This window comes from Ambystoma mexicanum, chromosome 9 (assembly GCF_040938575.1).
Source record: "Ambystoma mexicanum isolate Mex_15411 chromosome 9, UKY_AmexF1_1, whole genome shotgun sequence".
In the NCBI taxonomy this organism is placed as follows: Eukaryota; Metazoa; Chordata; class Amphibia; order Caudata; family Ambystomatidae; genus Ambystoma; species Ambystoma mexicanum.
Window position 1 is genome coordinate 365045990 of NC_090931.1, and position 27417 is coordinate 365073406.

General features: G+C 46.3%; 1 protein-coding gene across 5 annotated transcripts in view; it reads right to left on the minus strand.

Moving 5' to 3' along the window:
- LOC138488071 (septin-4-like) overlaps positions 1-27417 on the minus strand; it is a 470714-nt gene that overhangs the window by 60959 nt on the left and 382338 nt on the right. For all 5 annotated transcript variants that reach the window (XM_069614798.1, XM_069614799.1, XM_069614797.1 and 2 more), the window contains 2 exons: positions 12528-12690; positions 9061-9160 (listed from right to left, as the gene is read on the minus strand). In XM_069614798.1, the coding sequence (XP_069470899.1) occupies positions 9061-9160; positions 12528-12690 (263 nt within the window). The remainder of the gene's footprint in view (positions 1-9060; positions 9161-12527; positions 12691-27417) is intronic.

Genomic DNA, 27417 nt, shown 5'->3' on the forward strand with positions numbered 1-27417 from the left:
CATTTTCAGCAAAGTTACTCCACTGGCCAACTCTCATCTTCCTTAAGACATGCAGTGATTTCTCTGATCTTGAAAAAAGCATAGTCGATACAGGCCAATAAGCTTGATTAATACTGACTGTAAGATCTTAACCATGGTAATGGCTGAGAGACTAGAGGGAATTCTACCAAGACTCGTAAATGAAAATCAAGCAGGCTTTGTAAAGGGCTGTCACTCAACCATCAACATGAGAAGGTTACTACTCACCATTAAAGAGGGACGAAGAGTAACATCATCAACAGCAGCGATATCTCTTGATGCAGAGAGAGCATTTGATAGGATTGAATGGAGTTTTCTATTTAAAGTCATGGAAGGAATGGATTTTGGGCTCCATTTCCTAAAATGGGTCAGACTATTGTACAGAGAACTAACTGCTACACTTGTCATGAATGGAATGGGCTCTTGCCCATTCACTCTCTGTTGTGGGGCAAGACGGGGGTGTCCCCTTTCCCTGCTACCTTTTGTCCTGGTAATGGAACCATTGGCAACCTTGATTAGAATAGAAGAGAAAATAAAAGGTGTGAATTTTGGTAGGATCAAACAGAAAATCTAGCTATATGCTGAAAATTTACTATTAGTTCTTCAGGACACAAAGGATTCCTTACAGGTCCTAATGGAATTAATCAACACATTTGGTGAAGTCTCTGGGTATAAAATCAACTGGTCAAAATCGGAAGCTTTACCTATCACGGGCTGCTGCCATTAAAAATGATATAATCACATTAAAAACGATATAATCAGACATGGATTTTGCTGGTGTGCTGTATCAAGTCATCATGAAGTAAGACACAGACAGCAGATTCAAAGATCAAACACAAATGATTTATTAACTCAAATGTCAGGATGGTAGAAGGCCTAACTTGCCCGATGCTAAGGTGTGATGTCCCTACCTGAACAAAACTACGGAAAGTCTAAGTCAGAGAGTTCAATTTAAATGTCCGTCTGTGTCCAAAACCTATACTTGTCCTCACAACTAAAGCTAAACAATGTGTAGGGACGTCACTTATAAATGAAATGGCGATTAACATAAAGTTCTGAGCTTCTTCCAGCTCTTTGCTTCCTTTTCAACTCCCCTTCGCCAAGTACAAGAAAGTTCCACAAAAGTCTCAAGATTACCTTTCTCAAGTTTAAAGCAATATAGATCCACACAATCCTCTGGGTTCCCTCCCTAAATTCAAGACACCACCGTTCAAAAGAAAAGGGTCTAACGCTAATGACTGTCCAACGCCCACCTTGATCTGGGCTCCACAGGTTCTCTGGGACTTCAGCAGGCATCCTGGTTTCCTCTCAGGTCCCACCATGGCTGCCCCCTCACAGAATGGGACCCCTGCTGGTCTCTCCCAGACATGCCTCCCTGTTGCTCTCTTTGTTGCTCCTTTGGTCTCCTTTTATACACCTGCAACCTCTTGACAGGTTGCAGGTGTAGGCTCCCAAATGAACTTGCCTGACCATAGTTAAAAGGATATGCCTGACCTTCACAATACTTTGCAAGCATCTTCCCCATCCCAGTACTAGAGTGGTGAAAGGAACTAGTGTACTGTCATAGGTAAAGTGTGGGAAAGTGAGCCTACAATAGCCTATAAAGACTGAGGGAGGGTTAGGTTGGTCTTCAAAAGGCTAAGAGGGATACCATGTCTCGCCTGTGGGTACCCCACTCCCCAAAGACCCTCTACCCAGGTTATCCTCCTTCGCTTCTCCAACCCCAGGGTGAGGATTAAAAAGTGATGGTCTTTCCCTGGGCACCTTAGAAGAGTTCCCCAGTGACAGGGCCAGATTTACATACATTCGCTTTAGGCTCAATCAGATATCGACCTTAGAAAGGACATGGTATTGGTCGTACAATGGTGAGGTACTTACACTGGATCAAACAGATTTTACTTGTCGATTTTGTGGAAAAACCAGATTGCAAGAAACACTTAAGCACCTTGTACTATCTTGTCAATATTTTGAGCCTAAACGCGCGGTTCATTTGAAGGACAGATTTAATAAGGATTTTGAAGTGGCTAAGCATCTGTTTTGGAGCCGCTGTATGTGGGGTGTAAACATTTCCTTAATTTTAGATTTGAATTTATTACTCCAGGATATTAAGGTAGAACTGCAAAAGATTAATTCACTACACAATGATTTTAAATAAGAATTGTAGGGCTGTGATGGATTTTAATGTAAGATGAATTGACATTGGGGAGCTAAGGATTTATTCTTATTTATATGTAGGCTGTTGAATTTTTTGTATTTGTATAATGTATTGTGTTGAATGGACTGTATATTTTTAGAATATGTATTGAGTTGTATAAGGTTTCTTGTAAACTATTAATGCAACAATAAAAATAAAAAAATAAAAAAAATAAAAAAGAAGAGGGTCCAGGGGGAAAAGGAGTGAGGATACCCTCAGATTTCTCACATCTGATAAAATGAAATATCTGGGAACACAGGACCTGGACGAATTGATGAAGATTAACATGTCAGACTCCATACAAAAACTTAAAACGGACCTGGGGAGATGTCTCTTTGGGGTAAGGTGAATGTGCTCCAGATGACTTCAGCACCTCTAATTAATTACATTCTTAATATGATACTACTCCCTCCTTGAAAAAGGATGTACAAGGAGATAGATAAATCAATTCAAAAGATTCTTTGGGACACAAAGCCTCCAAGATTGGCCCTATGGAAAGAACAACTACCTTCACAGAAAGGAGGATTGGGAGTTCCAAACTTTGGACATTATGACCTGGCTTTTTCGGCTCGTCATTTATTGGCATTGCTATCAGAGACTCCTACTGACTGGACGAAAGCTGAAACGAGCAAGGCGGGGCCACTGGAGCCCATGGCTATTTTGACCACATCTGCACAGAAGAATGAAGCTCGCACCATGCTGAGTGATTTTATCAGAAAATGCTGGCAGAAATATCAGAAGTAAATCTGTATATCGAGGAGAAGACATCCATCTGGTTAAATCTCAAACATAAAAATAATAAAAAACTGCTCTATTGGCACAATGTATGTGGCATAAAATACATATATTACCTGATTTATAAAGGGAAATGGATCTTGTTGAAATGTAGAAAGAGAAACATGTAAAGTAATAATGCTAACTCGAGCAACATAGAAACCTGAAGACCATACTTAGGAAAGCTTGTGTATTGGAAGGATGGGATGGGAAGTAGAAGGAACTACGAGAAGTCCTGTTGCAGATGGAGAGTCGAGGTCATCTGGCCTCCTCAGTCTCTTCTTTACTTCAGCGTATGAGATCAAGTAACCCTGCACTTTTGTCAAAATGGTCAGAAGAAATAGGGTATGAAATCTCAGAAAAATAATGGCAATACTAATGTGAAAATGTTAAATTGACATCACTCAATTGGAATGATAGTGCTAGGCAAATCAAGCTTTTGAATAAAGTATTTTGGACTGCAGACAAACTAAAAGAAAAGGGTCAGAGAGTCTCAGATGAATGTTGGGGCGGCAATCACAGAAGGGGGACTCTGGAACACATGATATCGGAAAGCTGTTGCATTAATACATTTTAGAAGGAGATAGCTATGATAATTAATACTGTTTTAAGAACAGATACAGAATTCTCGTTCGAGACACTAATCCTGGGTACAGATTCACAAATGGAGGACTTAACCTACCCTCAGAAAGTTTTTTTTTTTTTTAAGAGATGCTATGTCTGTCAAAAAAATCTAAGAAGCTGGAAGTTGTTTAACCAGAGCTGCATAGAATATCTCTAATTGAAAAAATGCCATGGGGTAGACAAAAGAAATTAAAACTGTATGAGGAGGTCTGATCACGATTTATTGAAACTGGAATGTAATTTGGAATGTTGGGGATCATACTGTCATATAGTCCATGTGTTGCCACATTTTGTTCTTGTTGTTTATCTGGTTTCAGCTTTTTGCAACAGAATTGTGTTTGTATATATTGTAAAATGTGAATGTAAATAAGAAAAGAAAGACTACCTGCTGTTCACACTGTAGCAGAGAACAAAACAAATGAAAGGGTTGTACTGCGAGGAATCATCTCAACATCTGTGTTACTATCTTTCTTTCAAGATAACCATACTAAGCGTTTATGATCATCAGTGATGGGGCAATGTGCCTGCCACTTGGTGGCTAAAGTCTTTTGGTTGATGGTGGAGTAGCAAGTCTCTTGTGGGAACAGCTTCCTACGCATAAACCGCACCAGATTCTCCTACCGATTTCTTTATCAACGCATCTTTTTGTAATCTATAACTATGATAAAAGTATATTTGTTTCAAAAACCAGTACCTTTTTGTAATCCATAACTCTTTGCACCTCGTATTTCCTGCAATGAAAAATTCATTTTTACCTTCAGGTTCCTCTTCAGATCATGCAGTAATAATATTAACTATTTTTCCTATGAGGCCCCTCTGCTGGTACCACTGATCCAAACACATGCATGTTGCTCTTGTGGGTGTAGGCAGGGGGCAGCATCCCCTGTGCCAGTTGTTTCCAATGTTGGTGTTGGAAGTATTTTAAATACCTATTCTTTTATGTTGGGAGGATTTGCCTACTTTAAGGGAGAAGATGTGACACATGCGCAGCTTATCTGTATGTGTCTAGCCGTAATTCCTTGGAATTTGGAATGTAAATAGGAGAAAGTGGAAATTGCAAACCTCTTCCTAGCTAGTGTGACTCCTCTGGAGTCTGGGACAATAAGACCTCTTACCACAGCAGGATTCAGCAGTGAGGTCCTATTCTGGGGATGACAGATCTTAGTCACCAGTGTAAATGTGGAATCTTTTAGCAGTTTCTTGATTTGGGCCATAACAGGCAATTCATTATTGTCCACTTGTGCAGTACTTAATGTCTTTTCTTGGAAATCCTCCTATCTGTATGTTTACCAATAGTATGGTACGTTGTTTGAGCATTGCTGAGTGATGGTAGTACATACTATTTCTTTTCACCTAGAGAATCCTTTATGTAATGCTCACATACACTTTTCTTGCTTATCGGGCAAGTGCTCCTTCTCCTCCTTCGATTGATTTTTTCTAAATCCTATGATTCCTCTAGCATTGTTCCTGGCAACCGCCGATCTATAAACAGGATTTGCATAGGGACTGTAAGAGGTATATTTTGTCAATTTACCTACACCATGTCTCTCATACAGGCCATGATATATTCCATAGGCTCTATGGAATGCCTTTGTTCCTGCGATTGGCTCACAGACCTTTTTATGAATGTTTAGGGACTTGGAACTTCACCCTAAATTACCCTGGGTAATCCCGGCGTGGACCCCTTACTCCCTGTGCTTAGAGAGGCACAGCTTCACCTCACTGATGAGACCCGACTAGGGTGAACCATTGATCTGGGGGTGCTGTTGGCACTCTTGTTCAGAGGAGAATTGCCTAGAATTTCGCTGCTGGACTGCCCAGGTGGGCGAGACTTCACTGATATGCAAATGGATATTTCTCCTTTGTGAAAGGTACAGTGAGCTAAAACGCAGTTGTAGACTCACCCGAGTGGACCAAAACAACTCATAGAACAGGTTATTTGGCTGTGTTCATTCTCGGTAGAGGTGCTCCCAGAACTATGTATGAATGCCTGACACAGTAGTCTGAGATTCTAGAAACATTTCTGAGTCTAGGTTGGTGTGATCCTCCTGTGCATGAGTTCCGTCCTCGACCGGTTGTGGTATTGGAGCCCTTTTAGAGCTCAATATATCCCTTTGTCTGTGTTTGGAGGTTGGGAATGAGATTAAAATAAAAATACTTGATGTTGACATTTCTACGTTTGAATCGTTTGGCTTTACAAATTATATGCTTGACTTATTTTGGTGCTGAAATCTTGGAAGGCTTTTTTCCAAAACAAACTGTTCAGACTTCAGTATCAAAGCATTTAAAGCTGAGTGGCAGTGTTTTGGGCAAAAGACACAGATACATGCCTCCGCTCTTCGCCTGAGGCATCAGAGACATGGCTTTCTCTCGGGACATGTTTCGCTGATGTGTGTGTTTTTGTAAAGTGGTCGCATGGAGAACGCTATGGGTTTGCCTGACTTTCTTTTAGTGACCGGTGCTTTTAGGGGAGGCAGCCGTGCTAGCAGTAATTGTCCTCATCTTTGGGTCCTCAGTGTTTTTTGGCATTGTTATGTTATGTTTATTTGTTGAGTGCCAAAGCCCATGGGCTTCAGAGAACTTACACGCACACACAGAGGGCATAAACAAATGACAAGAAAAAGAGAGAAAGAGGTCTAGTTAGTTTATAAGTAAATGAAAGAGTTTTCAAGCCTTTCCTAAAAGTGAGATGGTCCATTTCCTTTAGCAGATTGCTGAGAAGTGTGTTCCATGCCTCGGCAATCAGCACAGGAATAGAGCGACCATTCCGTCTGACTTTCTTAAACCGTGGTATGGTGAGACAATGCGCATCACAAGACCGTAAAATGCAGGCATGTTTATACATTTTCAATCCTTCCTTCAAATATGAGTGGGCATTTCCAAACAGACACTTATGGCCCATGATAAGAATCTTCAATTGTACTCTTGCTGTGATGGGGAGCCAATGTAGCTCTCTCTGAGCCCTCGATTTCAGCTCTCTGACCACAGATACTGCATCGTTCTGAATCCTCTGCAGTCTTCTGAATCATCTGCTAGACACTCCTTACTTGCCTCACCCAAAAGGGATTTAAAATAATCGAGTCTAGGTAGAATGATCGCACAAACTAGCTTCTCACAGTGCTTTTGAGTGACTGAAGGGCTGATCTGCCTCAAAACCTCCAAGTAGTAATGGGAGTTCTTGACTACATAAATGGCAAATATCATGCTCCTGAGTACACTCAAAGCGGAAGGAGGGATGCCCTAAAATATACCTGGACTTCGTTGATTTATCTGAGGCTTTCGACAAGGTAAATCGAGAGAAATTATGGGAGAAGCTGAGAAAGTGGAAATGCCCTTTGTCAATTCTTGAGCCCATTAAAGAGCTATATACAGGTTCATCGATGAGAGTTCACCTTAGCGGTGACGGTCAACTCTTGGAAGAAATAGCCACATTCAGAGGAGTTAAACAAGGTTGCCCTTTGGCACCAGCTCTCTAGCCTGGTGTCTCTAAAAGGAACTGTAGACCTGAATGGCCTGATGCTCTTCAGACTGATCCAAGTCTCGAAACAAAAAATTAACGGAATCATTCTTGAAGAAATGAATAGGGGCACCAACAAAACGCTGTCCAGATGGGCATCAAGAAAACGTACACTCCTAGAAGAAATAGGAAGCTCTGAGATGGAACTGGAAAATAACCCAACGAAAACAGCAAGTCGATTGAAAGAATGGGATTGGAGTAAAACCTTAGAAACGGGTGCGAAAAACAAACTCACCACCCATTTACCAACCAACACCCAAAAAATAAACGAACCAATGGAATACTTGATAACATTTCCAAATAAGCAGTTGAGGTCGACTTTTCTGAGGGCACGGTTAACTTATTAAAAACGAATGAAGTCTTGGCAATAAGAGGAAGCTCCAGTCAAAACAGCTGCCGGTTCTGTGACCAGAAAGACACAGTGGAAACAGTAAGACATCTGCTACTCACTTGTCCTGGACTAACAACAAAAAGAAGAATCCACCATGGGACATCTGTTTAGGGATTCACAGTGCCTAGAGGAGGAATACTGGTGGAATCGCCTCATGAGCGGTCAAAGCATTAAATCAGCAATTGCAGTGGGACAATTCCTACAAAATATTGACCTGGACATAGGAAATGAAGCAAGTCAGAGGTAGAATGAGGTTTCCTGCCCCGTCAATTAAAAACAATAAACGTCATTACTAGACTTTCGGACACATATACGCAAACATTAAAATAAAGGCAACAACTAAGATGGAAACCATTGCTTATAAAAAATGTTGAAAAATACAGTTGAACCAAGTCAATAGAAAATAAAAAATAATAATGTACATGGGTATCAACATTTAGGGACGCTTCTCTGTATGTGCCAAGTGTTTTTACCTTGTCCTGGACAGAAATGCTACATCCCTCAATCTCAAAGCTTTTATAGGTGTGACTCAACAATTCCCTTGCATGTTTAGACCCATAGACCAACAGCTCGGTTTCAGAAAAGTTTAAGCACAGCCAGTTCGTGGACATCCAGTCTTTAATGATCGAGTATGCTTGATTCAGCCTTGCCTGATCTACTTCGTGATTACTGCTGAGCTCCATGGCCAACTGGAAATCATCAGCGTAGTTTGTGAACTGTAGGCCGAACTGCAGGCCTTATGTTCTCTATCCACTATTTAGGAGTCCTCTTGGACTCAACTTCCCTCAACTTGGTGTTACACTCTCTGTATATCTGTGGCCCCGTTAAATCATCTACTGTCACTGAAGCTGCTGAATGGCTGGCATCCATTAAGTATGCAGCGCACTGCTTTTGCTTCCTTAATTTTTGTGTTTGGGGCCAATTGAGCCAGCAGGCCATGTGGTATTGTTGTGGGGCACTGGTTGCCACCAACTGCAGGCTTAGTCTTTGTCCATATCCATGGGAACCAGTGATTCCACCACGTGCAAAAGCTAAACAAGCGTTTTGTCCATGAGCACAAAACCATACAGGTAGATGAACTGTGGAAATCTTAACATTATTTACAAACATTCTCATGTACAACCTGCCAAGGTTCCCAAAACTCTTCAGGATTAAGGGCCATCTTCAGTTTTTGGGGCCCAGCTGAGACACTGGAGAAGTTTGTCTCTGGTTACAGATGAGGTTGAACCTTAGTTGGTTCTTCAAACCTTTGTTTAAACTCCTTCTCCTTTCACTTCCAAGACCAAATCTATGCCATCTAATGGAGGGAGCATTATGGGAGGAGCATGATCGTTATGATAGCATCTAGTAGAATAGTACTCATACGTGTACACTCTTGCTAAGGCCCACTTCAAAATGTAGTACACAAGTTGTGATATTCCGGATCATCCACTTGAATGCAGCCCAAGCAGAACATGTGAATCTAAAACAGCTTCTTCCTACAGATAATACACACACTAAGAGGGACCAATTGATCGCTTCTGGTGTCTAAGACACACTCACCTCCTCATCTTTTTCACGGATCATTTGTTCTGCATCTCGATCTACTGCTGACGGGATCTCCGGGATCGGGAAATCAGTCCCGCTCTCCCTGGTTAGTTTGCTAGAAGGAAATGGGTTTCAGAGATTTAGAACTTGAAATTATAAAAGCAAAAAAAAGAGGTCAGGTACTTAAATAGACTGCCAAAAAGAGAGGCATAGCGAGAGAATGAGGGAAAGAAAAAGAGTAAGTAAGAGTAACTAGAAAACTGGAGAGAGAAAAATGACACATTTTAGCCAGAGAGAAAAAAGAGAGAGAGGAAAGTCAAGGAAAGTGATATCTAACAACCATTAGACAAAAAGAGAGTTTACGATTTAAAAACAGTTAGGGTAAGAACAACTACTAGAGGAGATTAACAAACGGGGGGGGGACTGAAGCAGGGGCTGGGGAAGAAAAAGAAAGAGATGAACTTTTGGAAGGCCCTGCTCAGATAGAAATAGTCACATAGTATGAAGAAGAGAAAACAAACAAGACAAAAGACGAGGAAAAGAAAGAAAAACAGGTAAAAAATAAACAGCGAAGGTAAGCGACATAGTGAGAAACAGAGAGTAAAACCTTGAAGGACTACAAGAGAAAAAGAAGAAATGTAGAGGAAGTGACAGAAATTGATATGACTCTGGGACAGGGATCGATCAAAATGGAAGTGCAGGGAAAGTGAAAGCAGGAGAGAGAAAGAGGGGGGAAGGGACATGCATGTAGAGAAAAAATAAAATATGGGGGTTAAACATGTCACACATTAACAAATACCAAGAAGCAAGGATACTTTATGATTAACTCTCACTCGGGCTAAAGCTTGATGCACTGCCCCTGATCTCAGTGACAGGGCATAAGAGGCGCAATGCAGCAGTGTGAAAGGTGTCAGGCACTATCATCACTCCCACCTATATGCTGCCAATACTCATTATCCTTGACCTTCCAGCTCCAGTGGATGCTGAAGGCAGGCGAAGGTGCATGTGCACTTTGCTTGGCCCAACTTCCTTGCAAACTGAAGGCTAAGGGTGCTGTGCATCCATCACTGTGGCCACTGCAGGTAAATGATGCAGTTGTGCAGCCTAAACCCATAATGCACATCATTGAGTGTCATGGGCACATGCAGCTGAACCTCCCTACCTCCTCTCACCCGTCCACTGTGGGTGCTTCTGACAGCTATAGCTGCCCAGTCGTCACCTTGAGGCACATCTATGTTCACTGCATGTCTACGATGCAGCTGAACTGCTTCCTCCAGCAACACTCATCAGTAGATTCAATGCACATATGTGGCTGAACCCAATTCCCTCCTCTCACCCACCCCTTTGGATGCTGTAGGCAGATGTAGCTGCATGATAGTCTGCCCTGGCCTAGGTCTTCTGGGATGGCATGCATAGCTGCTCGTCCTCTTCCCTGGTGCAGGTTCCCAGGATGCGGAGGGCAGTTGTGAGTGCACACCCTTCTTCATTGGTCAACCATGCCATCCTGCTCAACCATCTCCGTGATAACTCGGGTATCACTGATCAGGCCCTGGCCTGGCTGACCTCTTTCCTCTCTTATCGACCCTCTCAGGTCCAACTTGGGTCCTTCCTTTCCTCCATCTCACTCTCTACTTGTGGTGTTCCCCGGGGGCCTAACCTCTTTCTCTGGCTGTTCAACCAATACCTGGCACCCCTTGCCCACCGCATTGCTGCTCTCTGCTCCAACTTGCAGTGCTACGCAGATCACACTCAGCTCGTTTTCAGGCTCATCTCTGCCACCCCCCCCCCTCATCTCTGACTGTCTGCGATCCAGAAGTGGTGGTGTCGCCAATGATCTCTGCCTTAATGCCAGTAAGACAGACATTCTCCTCATTGGCACACCTGCACTCTCCTTTTCTGTCACTCTCTGGCCGCCCTCCCTTGGCCCTCTTCCTTCTCCCAGTTGTGAGTCTAAGATCCTAAGGGTCATCTTCGGCTCCACACTCTCCTTCTCTCCTCACATCTCTGACGTCTCTAAGAAGTCAAAGTCCCAAATGCACCTCGTAAGAGGTATTCTTCCTTTCCTCTCCTTCCCCCAAAAGGTTACTGTCTCTAGAGTCCTGGTCTCTCTAGGCTAGACTACTGCAACAGCTTCTTTCTAAATCTGTCTGCTTCTGCTCTCTGCTGTCTTGCAACTCATTCAGAACAGAACTGCGAGACCTGTCCTTGGCCTCAAGCCCTGGGATCGTATCTCCCCAGCCCTGAAATCTCTTCATTGGCTCCCAGTTGCTGCAAAGGTTAAATTCAAGACCCTCTGCATCGTCCACAAGGTTTTTTGGGGCCTGGATCCAAAATACCTTCAACTCTCCCTCCGGAAATACCTTCCCACTCGAGCTCTTCGCTCCTCCACCTCCAACTCCCTCAGGGTCAGTCGCTTCTCCAAGCAATGAGTTGGGGGTAGATCTCTTTCCTCGACTGGGGCTTCCCTCTGGAACAGCTTCCCTGCCACTCTGAAACTTGAGGAGAACCATCTCCGGTTCTGGAAGCACCTTCCTGTTTGCTTCTGCTGCGCTCTTCCTCTCCCCTGCTGAACTGTCTGCTTTGGCTCCATGCACCTGGCTACCCTCTGATTTTGGGCCCAGGTCCCTTCCAACCCAGACACACATCCGCACTGCCTCCTGGCAACCCTTGCACTTGGGTCTGTATCTGTAACCCTACAGTCCCCTTACCTGAACTTAACAGACACCCCTTAAACCTGGCACTTGCCACTTTGCTGGCTGCACCAGTTGTTGTTGTTTTTATCCCTTGCTCAGCACTTTCCACCTCCCCCCTTTACCTTGCACTTTCCCCCATCCCTCTCCCCTGCACTTGCGCGCTCTCAATGTCACTGGGCCTACTAAGTTTGTTATTTTTGTCCTCGCCTGTTCCCCTCCCTTGCCTCGTCACACTTTGAAACACGTGTGTATGAGCACGATACAAATAAAATATCATATCATATCATTGACCCAGGCCAGCTGGGTGCTCCTGGGGGCTGCAACTGTAAATCATAAACCCATGTTTCCCCACAGAAACCCTGGCCTCTGGGTTGATGGGGCTGGTGGGACTGCCACTGTGGAGCTTGTCCCATCTACCTAGCCCTTGGGGAATGATGGCAGATGCAGAGGTGCATTCTACTCTGCCAACACATGCCCACTAAGCAGGGGTGTTGCTAGGTCTGGAAAAGATCTGGTGCTGCGCTAATGTCAGGACTGTCATGACTCAGGGCTAGCTAGCCTTTTGGTTGTAGCCCCTAAGCTTCTATCAGGGGCTACAACCAAAAGACCCAGGGCTATAGCTCCCCCCCTACTCCCTAGCAATGTCAATGCCCCTGAGTACTGCAGGCAGGCCTGTGCATCTACTATTCATGGCATAATTTATAATGTGCTGTGGCTGGCTGCTCTGGGAATGTGTGTCTTTAGCTATTGCCTTTGCTGTCCCAGTCCAACCCCGATCCTCTATCATACTTTTTATTTCTCTCTTTCACCACCATGCGGGTCATGTTCTGGATGCACTGCGCTCGGTAGTTCTCGTAGTGCGTCTCCCGCGTGACGTCCTTCAGGTCCTGCATGTGGGTCTTCACCAGCATCGTCCGAAGCTTCAGGAAGTCACAGTGCAGTGGGTTCTCGACTGGAGATTAAAGCAAAAGACAAAAATCAAATTCCACACTTTAGGACTGGGGGATATCCCGTAGTTACACATGACTTGCACTACGATCTATGTGAAGCGCATATGCCGGGCACTGGTCAGGCTCGGCCCCACCACCAACATCCTTCAAGGACTGGGACAAGAGATTCCCATTACCTGTGCACAGAGATAGTCACAGGAGCTACACATTGTTATCAATCCTGCAAACATCAAATGTGTGAAATGTGAACAAGCATTGACAAAGTCATATCTTCAGCCCTCTGTTGTGTGAATGACAACAATTAGCAGTTATTGGCTACACAACCATTCAACCAAAACTAAAAGCGACCTTCATGGTGATTTTAGCAGTAGCCTTCCTTGTTCTCTCTCCCTCATTTTGTGTTGGAAATGCTGCTGCAAAGTAGTTAAGGATGTGCAGTGGTCTATGTCTCGGTGAACCAATTACCCTCAGCACCAAGGCTTAGGAGACATCCTCAACTTCAAAATAGCCCTTGACACCCAGATTGGTCTTAGGGTCAGAATATCCCAGCACTGCCTCGGCTGTCTCGGAAACATCCTCGCTCACATCCCCCATGGTACTCACCTCTAAATACTGCCCAATAGCAGTGGGAACCATCATTAAGTCCAGACTCCACTATGCCAAATCACTATACCTCAGCGTGCCCACACACACCACACCTTGCAATTCTGAAGGATGCTGAACACTGAAGGAGGTCAGATAGATGGATATGATCACTTGAACCCAACTTCACCAAAGCTGAAATGATTACCCTAGCTTGCCGTCAGCAACCATATCACTGTATTAGACCCTCATCCTTAAAGATCCTGCTTCAGCTGGAAAGTAGACAGAAGCTTTGCTCGAGTAGGAACTCACCAGTGGAAAGTGCACCCTGTGCCAATCCCCAAGAAAACCAACCATCTAACCTTTCTGATCCATTCTCCACACTCACTCACTCCTGGAAGGAACAACTTGTGGCCATTGAGTTCACATGTTTTGGTTTTGCAATGTCGTAAATGGGGTGACTTTGATGCATGCCTTCCACTTTGTGCCACACTCCTGCGTGCTCCTTTGTGTCCACTAGTTTTTAGGTCTTAGTGGAAACAGTGAAGCTAGGGAAGAGCCATACACTGGAGAAGGCCCCCTATGCGCTGGCAGTTATCCACCACCCACCATGCCACTGGCTTGCGACGTCTGTGACTCGAGCACCATTATTGCTTTTGTAACGCCCGCACCTATCATGGGCCCAACTTCATGTACACCCCGTCACTTTTCCATCAATTGACTGCAATCAAGTAAGGACACACATACTCACCATATAAAAGATAAAACGTGAGTGTGTGTGTGTGATATTTGTGTGTGTGTTTGTGTGGGAGACTTTTGGGGGCACAAGACAGTTTAGGAGCGAGCATATATAAGGGAGCGAGTGAGTGAGTCTGTTTGCATGGGCGAGTGAGTGAGTCTCTGCATGAGCGAGTGAGTGAGTCTCTTTGCATGGGCAAGCGAGCAAGTCTGTTTGCATGGGCAAGTGAGTGAGTCTCTTTGCATGGCCGAGTGAGTCTGTTTACATGCATATACATGGCGGTTACAAGGTGTGGGGGATCTGCTAGTATTGGCAACATGCTGCCACTCGAGTGCTTTCAACCCCAGATCTGGTTGGGAGTCGGTAGGGGGGCAGTGTTGTGCCCGAAGCTTCCTCTTTGTTATGTTTGCACATTAGAATAGCTGCATACCATAACATGCATCAGAGGCTTCATGCGTTCTGTTTAACAGGGTATTGGTATGTTTGTTTGTATTGTTTATTTATATAGCGCCTACACACAGGACAGTGCTTCAAAGCGCTGAAGGAGGGTGGGGACAAGGGGAAAAAACAACAGTCGATCAGAGCCCTTGAAATTCTGAGACGATAATACTCTGCATAGGTAGAGGAAGTGCATGAAATACATTTACGGTTGAGACACAGCAAACAAGCCTGACAGCGATTCTGTAGTTTTACGAGTGCAATTAAGGGGAGAGGACAGGGAGAACAGATGGACCGTCTTCAGGCACATGCATTTGGATCGTGCAAGTGCATACAGAGTAATAGGGAGGGGCAGAGAGAGCCACTCTCTTGGCTTATTTCTAAGTGCCTTGAGGGTGGGTGGGTGTAGGGGCTTGAGGCAAGTGCGAGAGAGAGAGGACTGGCAGGGTGCCCAAGACCTGTGAGTCTCTGAGGTCCACCAGGCAGCCAGTTTGCAGGCTGTAAGGAAGAGGAGGGAGAGGTGAAGAGAGCAGAGAGCTAGGGTTTAGCAGGGTAGAGGGAGAGAGAAGGAAGATGTGAAGAGGAAGGTCTTGAGGAGTTTCCGGAACTTAAGAAGGTCAGGCTCGAGATGGAGGGCGGCAGGAAGGCAATTCCAGAGGAAGGCACCTGTTGAGGATAAGGATCTCCTCCCAAATCTCTGCTTGGAGAAACGGCTCACTCGCAGATGGTTGGAGGTAGATGAGCAGAGGGCTCGTGAGGGACAGTATTTAGGTAAGAGGCGTTGCAAGTAGGTAGGTTCCAGGCCTCATAAAGCCTTGTAGACAATGCAGAGGGTCTTGAACTTGATCCTTGCAGCCACAGGGAGCTAGTGAAGGGAATTCAGCACCAGAGGGATGCGGTCCATGGGCTTAAGGCCAAGGATAAGTCTCGCGGTTCTGTTCTGGATGAGTTGCAGAGGGCAGAAGAAGGGAGGTTGAGGAAGAGGCTGTTACAATAGTCCAGCCTGGAGAGAACCAAGGCTCTGGAGACAGTGAGCCGCTGGGCGAAGTGAGAAAAGGTAGAGTACCTTTGAGGAGGTGTAGCTGATAGTTAGACTTTTTAGAGATGTCAGAAATGTGAGAGGAAAGGGAGAGAGTGGGCTCAAAGATGATCCCGAGGTTTTTTGCCTCGCAAGTGGGAGCTGGCGCAGGGCCAAGTGAGGCCGGCCAGAGCGAAAGCGGGAAAATGGGAGCAGGGGTCCCAATGCGAATTATCTCAGTCTTACTGGTGTTGATGCAGAGGTCATTTGCAGCACACCATGCCTGAATTACGTACAGACAGTCAGAGATGAGCGAGTAGGAGGAGGAGGCTGAGGGTAGCCTGAAAGATAGTTGTGTGTCATCCGCGTAACACTGGAAGTTAGAGGTGAAAGTGGCAATCACACGTGCCAAGGCAGCCATATAGACGTTGAAGAACCAAGGGGAGATCCCTGGGGAACACCACCGGTTGAAAGAGCAATAGTCGAGAGAAAGGCCCCAAGTTCCACCTGGGATGAGCGGTCGGAGAGAAGGGAAATTGACCACGCCATCGCCTGACTTGTGATTCCCAGGGTGTCACAGAGAGGTGCGATCAGGATGTTGTGGTTAACCATGTCAAAGGCAGAGGAGAGGTCAAGGTGAATGAGGAAAGAGGGAGTGTTAGTGTCAAGATTTGAGAGCAGGTCTTCACGGCTGGGTCTGGAGAGCAGTTTCCGTGCCTCCGGATGCTCTAAAGCCTGACTGATGGTCATGGAAGCAGCCAATAGATTCAGTGTGGAGGATCAGTTGAGTGATAGCTAACTTCTCTAGGAGTTTGCCCAAGAAGGGAATGATGGAGATGGGGCAGTAGTTTGCTGGAATGGAGGGGTCAGCAGAGGGTTTCTTGAGCAGAGGGTGCACACGGGAGTGCTTAAGTGCAGTTGGGAAAACTCCAGTGGAAAAAGAGAGATTGCAGGGATCAGCCAAGGCTGGGGCGAGGGAGTCAATATTGTCCCTAATTGCTTTAGAGGGGTAGGGGTCCACCTGTTTGGATGAGGCCTTCATAGACCGGACTTGTCTGGTGACCTCATCAGCTGTGACGGGTGAGAGAGAGGAGAGGATAAAAGGAGGGGCGGGGCAAAGGAGGCTCTGGTGTTGGTGTATGCTGTGGGGTGGAAGAAAGGGAGGAGAGGATGTCTTGGGTTTTTGTGAGGAAGTGTACAGCCAGGGCCGAGCAAAGGTCCTGGGTGGGTGTGATGGAAGAAGAGGCTGCTGCAGGATTGGCCAGTTTGTTGCAGACTTTGAAAAGTTTGGCCGTGTTGTTTGATGCCGCAGAGATGCAGGCTTGAATATAGACTCTTTTCTTGGAGCAGATGAAGCGTCGATATGGCCTTTGAAGGAGGCTGCAGGCCAGTTTGTCAGATGGTCCACCCGATGAGTTCCATCTCCGCTCAGCTGCCCTACATTTGCGTTTAAAGGCAGCCAGATCGGAGTCGTACCAAGAGTTGCACTTTTTGGATGGCTTCAGTCGGACCCTCATGGCAGGGGCAAGAGTGTTGAAGATAGAGAGGTTGAGGTTAGCGAGGGCTGTGTCAGGGTGGGAATTATCCCTAAGAATGGGAGGAGGAGAGTAGGTGGAGGCAAAGGCAGGCACTGGTACTATTTGCATGGGTCTGGTGACTTTGAAGCTGTGTGCTAGTGCCTGGTGTGTTGCTGCAAGAGGTGAGAGTGTCAGGTATGTTGAGAGAAGAGAATGGTTGGTCCAAGAGAGAGAGGTAGTGAGAGGGGTAGAGAGAGGGATGCCAGTAGAGAGGAGAACATCCAAGGTGAGGCCTGCGGTGTGCTTTGGGGCAGATGGTGGATAGATAGGGAGAGAGAGTTGCATAGGTTGCGGAAAGGTCCTGAGGAGTCAGAGAGTCCAGGTGGATGTTGAGATCACCCATCAGGAGGAGTTGAGAGGAGGAGGAGAGTAGAGAGGAGGCCAGGTCGGCCCATTCAGAGAGGAAGAGAGTGGACTGTCCTAGTGGCCGATAGAAGGTAGCCATACTGAGAGAAGATTTAAGGGAGAGCGAGAGTCTGCAAACTAGGCATTTGAAGGAGGAGTAGGCCTGAGTAGGGATGATAGATACAGGTATCCATTCTGGGAAGATAAGCGCATCTCCCCCCTGTGTTCTTAGGTCTAGGCACAGAGAGGATTTTGTAGCCTTCAGGGAGGAGTGTGTCAAAGCATGTGACAGAGCTCTCCTTGAACCAGGTCTTCATGATGGCGAGCACATTAAGATCCATGAGTTCGAGGAGGTTGCAGATGTCGGATGTGTGTTTGATGGCAGAGCGAGTGTTGAGAGTGGCAATGTGGAGCAGCTTGCCACCTTGAGGGTCTTCCTTGGGAGAGGGGTGGGGGGGACACAGGGGACAGTGGTCCCACCCGATGGTGGCGAAAGGGCCAGAGTGAAAGTGGATTTAAATCCACTGATCTGGGGTTTGAGGGTCAGGAGCTCAAGTGAGCGCCATTTTATTTCTGAAGCTACCTCAAAACTATGCTGACAGATTACAAGGTCTATGCACCGTAACACTTACCTAGGGGTTTAAAGGCTCTGCTACTCAGAAAGTGTGTGATACTGTACAGTGGTGGCCAAATGCCTAATAATCCCTGCTAAGGGCTCCACACACTTGCCTCAGAGGAATTAGGGCTGTTCATGTTGACATCTCTCCCTCAGACGTCATATCATCACACTTGCCTTCTCTTCGAGCAGGATTCGGGTGGCGTCATTTTCTTATACTGACACATACTTTAAAATGGTCCTTAAATGTATGCATAATGCTAATGCTAGAGTGGTTTCCCCACTATCCGCCCGCATGCGCACACACACACGCATATACACCCACTACACCTTTGCAATTGCAGCGTGCATTTAAAAGACACAAGGTGGTTTTGCTTTCTTTCTCCTGTTAAATGTGCTCTGCAACTACTATAGACTCTTGTATTGCCTTGCAATGTTAGCTTTCATGGTGAGTGCACATGTTGCTGTTTAATCTAGCATTCTGTTTCACTTACCACACACTATTATATCATACTCCTGTATGTCAGCTCTAGCCTCTCCGTATTCATGAAGACGAGATAGATTGGTGGGTTTGGGTACTTGCTTAAAAGACTATTGCAATTCGTTTACCACAGATGGGAACACCAGTAGGCTGATATGAATGAGTTTATTAGTAACGCCCTCTCTGGAGTCCTCCCATTCTGAAGCATAACATTGTAACCTCATTGTGCTATGAAAGATTTCGGAACTTTTAATCCCCCTTGCATTGTCCTTTTTTTGTACATTTCAATGTGATCAATGTTACCAATATTGGTAATGTAACATATGTTAACATGTATGTATGGCAGTGCACCATACAATGTGAAAGATAGTTGTTTGTACATTGGAGCAAAAAAAAAACATCAGAGTACTTCACTATTTGGAGAACAGAGAGTTATTACTTCTCATTTCATGGGAAATAGACAGAGCTCTCATGATGTCCCATGTCGGGGTCAACCAGTTCAAGGTTTTCCTTTACTTTCTGGGAGTTGTAGTCCTAAAAAGCTGACAAGTTACAGAATGCAAAGGAAAACAATGAGGATCGGATTCGTTTCATACAACTTGAGCACTGTACGTCTTGAGCTTGCATTGGTATGGCAGATATTAAGGGAGTGGCAGTAGGCAGCTCAGCATACAGGTATGGAGGGCTTTGCATAGGTAGATCGGTCCTGAAGACACATTTGTGGAAGGTTGCCACCTGACACTTTGTCACCAGTAGTTCCTTAAAGTAGTCCTGGCGTTTTGTCCCGGGACGTGTAGTTGCAATGCTCCTTTTAAACATTACCTCTACAAGTCCCAGCAAAGTGCTATTAGCTACAAAAGACAGGACATGATAAAAGTGCTCAGGCTAGCCTCTGCATGAAGGGCACAGATGCTCTGGGTACTGTACGGGTGTTGAAGATGGAAGCTAACACAGAGATGGCATGGTGGTGGTTATAGACATGTATTTGTGCATAAAAAGGTCTTCACTATCCCTATCTTCTAAGAGGGGTATCCCTGCCTCAAAACTAATATTAAAGGGTCAGTCAGAATGTCCGGTAAATTAAACTCCACCGTCCTGTGTCACAACCTACTTCTATCCCTCCATCTAAAACTAAAGGCTAACGAAAAAGTTCCTTCTGCAGGAGAATCGCTCCCTTCTCCTGTTGCTTGTACAGCATCCAAAAGAATGTTCTCTTGCAACAAAATTGCCAGGGAGAATGACTCTCTTCCCCTGGCTGGTGGGTTCCACACAGCCTTTATACAATCCCATGTTCAGGAAAATGGCTCCCTGGTGTAGATCTATAGGGCTTCCGAAAAAACCAGGGGGAATGACTCCCTTCCACTAGTGTCTTCGGCACATCTTCCAGTTGAGGACCATGAGAATGACTCCCTTCTTCTGGTATTGCTTGCCAATGTTTACAACAAGGCGAGCATGAATTTCCTTCCCCTGGCGTCTTTAGCAGAACTCCTAGTTCGGGAGCAGGAACATGACTCCCTTCTCCTGGTAGTACTTGGCACAGTTCTTTCTCACTCTCCTCAGCTTGATGTACATTTTGCCACTCTGGTTTGTTGTAAGCAAATTCCCAAATCCTTCTTTGTTGATCACTGGATTTGATGCCATCAGTGCGACAAGGAAGTACTCCTTGTTTGTTCAGTTTCCTTTTGTAGGGGTCCCAAGCCCTTCTGTGGTGGTCAGTGGGCTTCTTGTCGCCACTGTGATGAGAACCATTTCCTCTAGTATTCTCAATATTTGCTCTCTGGTTGCAGGAACCTTCTCTGGTGGTCAGTGGTTTTCTCTTTCCCACTGTGATGAGGAAGATTCCCTCTAGTATTCTCAATATTTGCCTTCGCCCCAGACCCTTCTATGTTGCTCAGTGGTTCTCTCTTTCCCACTGTGACGAGGAAGAGTTCCTCTTTTATTTTCAATATTTGCCTTTGGGTCCCAGAAACTTCTCTGGTTGTATCGAGTAGTGGGCTCCCCACTACTGAAGTGAGAGAGAGCTTTGGGAACCAGCCTCACCTCTATCCTTCTGTCCCCTATGGGTCTCCCGTAGCTCCCGTTCCCTTATGTGGGATCGTGGTATGTCAAAAGGACTTCTGGTACAGCAAGTCTTCTCTTCAGCTCTGCTGGTTCACTGCCATTGCTCTGTCAGCTGCACAGTATTTCTCCTGTGAGTTCGATGGCTCCGCTCTCCTGCTCGGTCTTCTGTCCAGGTTCGCTACTGTAGAACCTATGGAGGACTCCCACGGCACTTCACTGGCATTCTCTTCCCTCCAGTCTTTCAGCAGGTCCTGGATCTCTATCGCTGGTTCACCTCCACACCTGCTGCCAGACCCGGTGAGGTTTGATACATTGCACTTCACACGGCTGGGCTTGACACATTTGATAGTCCTTTTTTACTGTTTATACCTTGTATCCAGTTCCTCCTTTGTGGATTGTAAAAGTCCTTTGTCTCTATTGATGATTTAATCCTCATGCCTCCTCGGGGCCACCTCGTACCAGTACCAGCACAGTCAATGACCCTCATGTCTCCTGTGCTCTTCCTTATCCTAGTACTTTTCGTTTTAGCTTTCTCTCCTATGTTACAACAATACATAGGCTTACTCTCAATACAATGGCACTGAGCAGTGGGGCGAGCTAGTGAATGTTGGGGAGTGACAACATTCAATGGGCTGTACCTCAGGTGATTGCCCTTCTCCACAGAGGGGGAGTTCCTCCCAATGAGGTCCTCCGCATTAGACCACTGCTAGGGGGAAAGGCCTCCCCATTGGGCAGAAGTGACGACATCTTGTGATTACCTGGATTGCCTTACGTCTGGTTGGCATGCTCCTCTATCCATTGTGACACAGTCAGAGACCTCGCCCTAACAAGAGGGTTCCCCCTCAGTCTGGAGTGGTACGCCTACCACAGGGAGTCCCAGAGCCAGTCCTGTCCCAGTGTGGGAGTTGGGATGGCCCCATTTGTGGTTCTTTCCTTGTGTGCCCACATGCATGCAGAGAACAACCCGACACAGCTAGAGGCAGAGCAGAGCAGACGAGCTACCGACATTGAACACTGTAGGCCACCATTGCAACAAACTGCCTGACCCGCATTTGAGAAAGGGGTGGGCCATAAGACCCCTTTTGTTTGTTTTCCTCATTGTACCACCTCCCAGTGGAACACACAGCCAACAGTTGGTCCAGGGAACTAGCAGGGCAAGTGAGCCAAAGGAGGGGGACGGGGGAGGATAAAAGGGTGGACAGGAAACAGGAAGGAGTGAGATATTCTGGTGAGGTCAAGGGAGGAGCAGGAGATCAAAGAGATGAGGTGGAAGAAGGACAGAGCAGAGGAGCATGGAGGGGAATAGCTGAGGGAGTGTGTACAATAAGGTATTGGTTGGTGAGAGAAAGTGGTCCTTGAATTTGAGTATGCGTGCAAGGTGAGTGAGTGAGTGAGTGAGTGAGTGAGATGAATAGAGAGAGAGTAGGTAGTGAATGAAAAGGTGACTAGGAAAGTGAAAGGAGGGTGACTGTGGAGAAGATGTGGGTTGAGTAAGAGTAGTATAGCAGAGGGGGGGAGTAGCAGAGAGGGGAGAGTAGTAGTAGTAGTAGTGTGGACAGGGGAGAGTAGTAGTGTGGAGAGAGGGGAGGATAGCAGTGATGTGTAGAATGGGCTGACCTCTCCTCTTCAGACCTCCTCCTCCAAACTTGTCCTCCTTCAAGGCTTCAACATTCATCTTGACTCTCCTGACGCGGCTACTGTACTCTTCCGCGACCTCAGTGGCCCTCTTTCCCGCACAACCCTTCCCTCTGGTCCGACCCACTCAGGCAGACACACCCTGGATGCGCTCATCTCCACAGATATCCCTAACTCTAACCCCCTCACTACACCTCTCTCCTGGTCTGACCATGCTCTCCTCCCATCAGGAGCTCTTGAACCCCCGGCTATGCCTCTGCCCGCACTACCAGTCTCCTTCTGCGTCATTCGACTGATGAAGCGAGTGTCAGTCACTGCATTTGCTGCCACTTTCGTTCCCCCACCCAACCCTGCTATTGACTCTCATACCGACTCAGCTCTTGCTAACCTTCATCTCTCCATCTCCAACACCTTGGACATCCTTGTCCTTGTCATGAGGATCCACATGAATCCTGCCTGCAGGCGCAACTCTTGGTATGACTCCGACCTAAGTGGCCGTAAGTGGCAGGCCTCAAGCACATCCTCTTACAAACTGGCCTGCTGCCTACTCCAAAGGCAATACTGACTCTCCATCCGCTGTAAGAAGAGGGCCTCTATCTCTAGGGCCACCAATAACACGGCTGAACCTTTCAAAATCTGTAAGGAACTTACCAATTCTACTGCAGTTTCTACTTCTCCTCTTCCCTCCCAGGCTTTCTGTCATCACTCTCCTCTACTCCCCTCTCCAGCCCCAACCTCTCTTGCCTCCCTTGGCTCCGCTCCATCCCCCCCATTCTCTCCTCCTTCTCTCCCATTGCACTGGATGAGGTCTCTAAAGTAGTCCGCTCTATGAAAGTCTCCTCCAAACAGGTGCTCCCCTGCCCTTCCAGAACTATCAACGATAACATCTCCTCTCTCGCCCCTGCCTTGGCCGACTTCTATACCCACTCCTCTGCCACTGGCTCTTTCCCACTACCCCTCAAGCACTCCCTTGTGCACCCCCTCCTAAAAAAGCTATCTGCTGATCCTTCCTGCCTGGCTAACTATCGCCTTATCTCAAAAACCCCTTTTCTTAGCAAACTCCTGGAGAAACTGGTCATCCCCCAGCTGATCTACCACACTGAATCTGTGGGCTGTCTCCACAACCTCCAGTCTGGCCTCAGAGCATCCAGAGGCAGGAAAACTGCTCTCCTGAATACCTGTGAAAACCTGCTCTCAAATCTTAATTCCAACCCTCCCTCTGCTCTCATCATCCTTGATCTTTCCTCTGCCTTTGACATGGTCAATCATGCCACCATCATAAATCGTCTCAGTGATACCCCTTGGCATTGCAGACCTGGCACTTGCCTGGATGACCTCCTTCCTATCTAACCATCCTTCCCAAGTGCAACTGGGCCCTTTCCTCTCCTCCACCTCACTCTCTTCCTGCGGCTTCCCTCGGGATTCTATCCTTTCGCTGCAGCTCTTCATTATCTACCATGCCCCGCTGGTCCACACGATCTCCACTTTCTTTCCTCACTTCCACTGTTATGCTGATGACACACAGTTCTCCTTCAAGCTTCCCTCTGCTACCTTCTCTTCTTCCTCTATCCTACCTGACTGCCTGATCGCTATTCAGGCATGGTGCTCAGCTAATGATCTCGGCCTTAATGCCAGTACGACAGAGATCCTTTTCATCAGGATGTATGCTCTCTGTTTCCCTCCCACTCCCCTCACCTTCTTGTGAGTCAAAAAACCTTGGTGTCATCTTCAACTCCTCCCTCTCCTTCTCCCCTCACATCGTGTACCTTGCGTAGAAGGTCAACTTTCAGCTCCACCTCCTCAGGGGCATTCTCCCTTTCCTCACTTTCCCCCATATGCTTAATGTCTCCAGAGCTCTGGTCCTCTCTAGGCTGGACTACTGAAACAGCCTCTTCCTCAATCTGTCTCTTTCCTCTCTTCGCCCCTTCCAGCTAACCCAGAATAGGGCTGCAAGACTTATCCTTGGCCTCAAGCCCAGGAACCGCATCTCTACAGCCCTAAAATCTCTCCACTTGTTCCCAGTTGCTGCAAGGATCAAATTCAAGATCCTCTGCATCATTCATAAGGCTTTCTGGGGCCTGAGACCCTGTTACATCCAACTCTCTCTTCCTAAATATCTCCCGGCTAGAGCACTTTGGTTCTCTAGCTCCAACTCGCTGAAGATCCAACGTTTCCCTAAGTAGAGAGTGTGGGGTAGATCTCTATCTTTGGCAGGAGCATCCCTCTGGAATGGCCACCCTGCCTCTCTCAGACTTGAGCTGGATCTCCTCAAGTTACGGAAGCAGCTCTCTACTTCCTGCCATCTTGCCCTGCCTTGCTAATGTCCCCATTGTTTGCTGAGACTGGTGGCCCGGTCCCTTTTGAGTCTTACAGGGCACCAGGCCCTGCTCGCCCAGTCTCCCTCAGCACCCGCCCAACCTAGCTAACTAGCACTGCCTTTCTGGGCCCCCTTCCTGAACAGCTTGAGGGTTGGTGCGCCTCCTAAGTAGGTCCACCCCTTCGCCTGCACTTGACGGTGTTCCCTGACATCCCCTGGCACTTGCCCTCCTTGGCTCCCCTTGGTACTTGCCTATTCCTGGGCATTCTTTCCGCCTGCACCCCTTCACTCCCGTACCCATCCCTGCATTTCTTACTGCTGCACTTGCACGATCCGAATGTCACAAGGCCTAGTAGGACTGTTATTGTTTTTTCCCCTTGCGGCCGCCCCTCCCCCCCCCCCATTTTATCTTGTGGTGCTTTGAAACACTTGTGTATAGGTGCCTCATAAATATGCAACAAATAAAATAACTAAATAAATCAAGGAGGCATTTGTATTTAGGCAGTCACCGTCAAACTGACAGCATCCAGTGACCAAACTGGGGTTGCGGGATGCCGGGGTTACGCAGGGACTGGACCGCTCTATATAAGAGAGGGACGGCTCTTCGTGAGCGCCGTAACAATTCTTCCAATTAAAATCCTTGAACTGGCTTCAAGAGTTGCTGTGTTCTTGGGTCCATCTGTGCATAGTGTCATTGTCTACATTGCCACTTTTCACTTTTGCTTGTATCTTTGTACATCTGTTCAGTGCTTTGAATAAAACGATATATGTGTTGTAATAAATAAATAAAATTAAAATCAGTGATATCTGTAGAGATGTTTTGCTATAGGCCGCTACTATAAATGGGTAGATTTTTCATTATAGGAAGCACAATCTAGAGACGAGGATCTTTTTTTTTTGCCTTATTCCCTAGATTTTGAAATGTGCCCCCTATGCAATTCTTTTTCGGGAACAAAAATTGCCCTTCTCATTCATGGATATGATAACTTCTCAGGGAAGAGTAAACCTAGCCATCAATCAACACAGTCACAAACCATCAATCACACGTTAACCACCCAAGCCTTCATTACTCACATACATCTATTAACACTCATACTTCCATCCAACTAATCACACCCCTTCAATCACATTCATCCATCCATCTAATCCCACTCACCATGTAACACTGAAACATCCATTCATCAGTCACACCCATACACCCTTCCACCCAATCACACCCATCTTTTTTTGCCCATCCCCACAAATACACCTACACATCTAGCCAATTACATCCTCTCAGACAACGATATCCAGCATCCAGGTAAATCAATGCAGTTATGAACCCGTCCATCCATCCTCAATCCATACAATCACATTCCCCATCCAACCTTTTCTCGAGCCATGAACACACACTAGCACCTATACAAACAGCCCCAGCCTATTGGTTTTGCCAATGCTTGTTAGCCCTCGCTATAATACAATGAGAGCACAACAGGCAGTGATGCTGATGTAATGGAGGATGAAGTCCTAAAAGTACACTGTAGGACATTTTTCAACACTCTGGTGTCCTGCTTTTCCAACATCCATATGTGTTAGGGCACACTTCACAGCACAGACCCATTTTAAGGAGTTAACAATGCATGCTGTCAGCTGGTCAGATAGCACAGCGGGTAGAGCGCTCACTTTGACATCCATACAGAGGCTGTCGACACAGATTTGAATCCCGGCAGAGCCAAACTCAGCCTTTCATCCTTCCGAGGTCGATAAATGAGCACCACACACTGTGGGTAATAATAAGCAGCGCTCAGATGCCTGAGGGTTTGTAGCGCTATATAAATGCCAAATTATTATTATTATGCAGGAATCCAATAATCCTGTTGTGTGGAACTTTCAGACTGAAGAAAATCCTCACATCTTCTCAGAATATCCAGGGAGAGATCCTTCCAAGAGGCATGAGGAGTAGTCGAGATGGCTGGTGTACAGATTTCCAAAAGAAGAATCTGGAAATACACATTTAATCGCTACGCTGCAGTGGAACGAGCAAAAAGCCCATCAGGAACTGGCGCCTTGGGTATCTGCTAGCAGTGAGAGATGCCGGAGTCCCGCCTTCTGGGAATGTCTTATTGCTTGCAGTGGTAAGATGGTCCTAGCTGACATATAGAAGATTGTTTCTTCTAGAGGGTTTCCCCTTTCAGGGTGGATCCCCAGAGATGTTGCCTCAACAGCTGAATCAGTAAGAGGCATAGACTAGTAAAGAGTAATGGTCTGATCCAGGGTGGAGGAGGAAATTTGCTAAACCTGGATGCAGTCTTAGACAGAGTTTGGTCGACAAGAACAGTGAGCAAATTAGAAACATGAACATCCTGCACTACTGGCAACAGACTGATAAGCCATGAGGGACTGTTCACCCTTCTCATGCGAACTTCACGTTCAACAGAGTACCCCAATGACGATCCACTACCTCGCAATTGCAATGAAACAATTCAACATAATTACAATTGTAATGTTGAGATACACTGAACATCTTAGAGTGCACCCACAAACATATAACTAGATCAATTTTAAGAAGAAAAAAACCCTCAAACCGGATGATGGGGTCGGTATGGACACAGTCCCAGTCCACCTTGAAGGAATTAGTGGGTTACATGATATATTCAACTAGAAGGTACAACACTAGCTATCAATGGCACCACAGGTAGGTCAATAGGACCACTTTAATGACTATGTAGCGTGCAGTATCAACACAGGTTACTGGCCCAATGTACTTTAAAATTAACAATTTTCCACAATTTCCTCCTAAAATGTGTTGCGTACCCAGGTACTACTCAAACAACTTCTTTAGAAATATCATGAATTGCCATTCCTGAAAGTGGGCACATTTTTTTGTTGCCGTGGAATGTTTTGCCACAGTCCGATTCTGTTGCTATTTCTTTTAAAACAT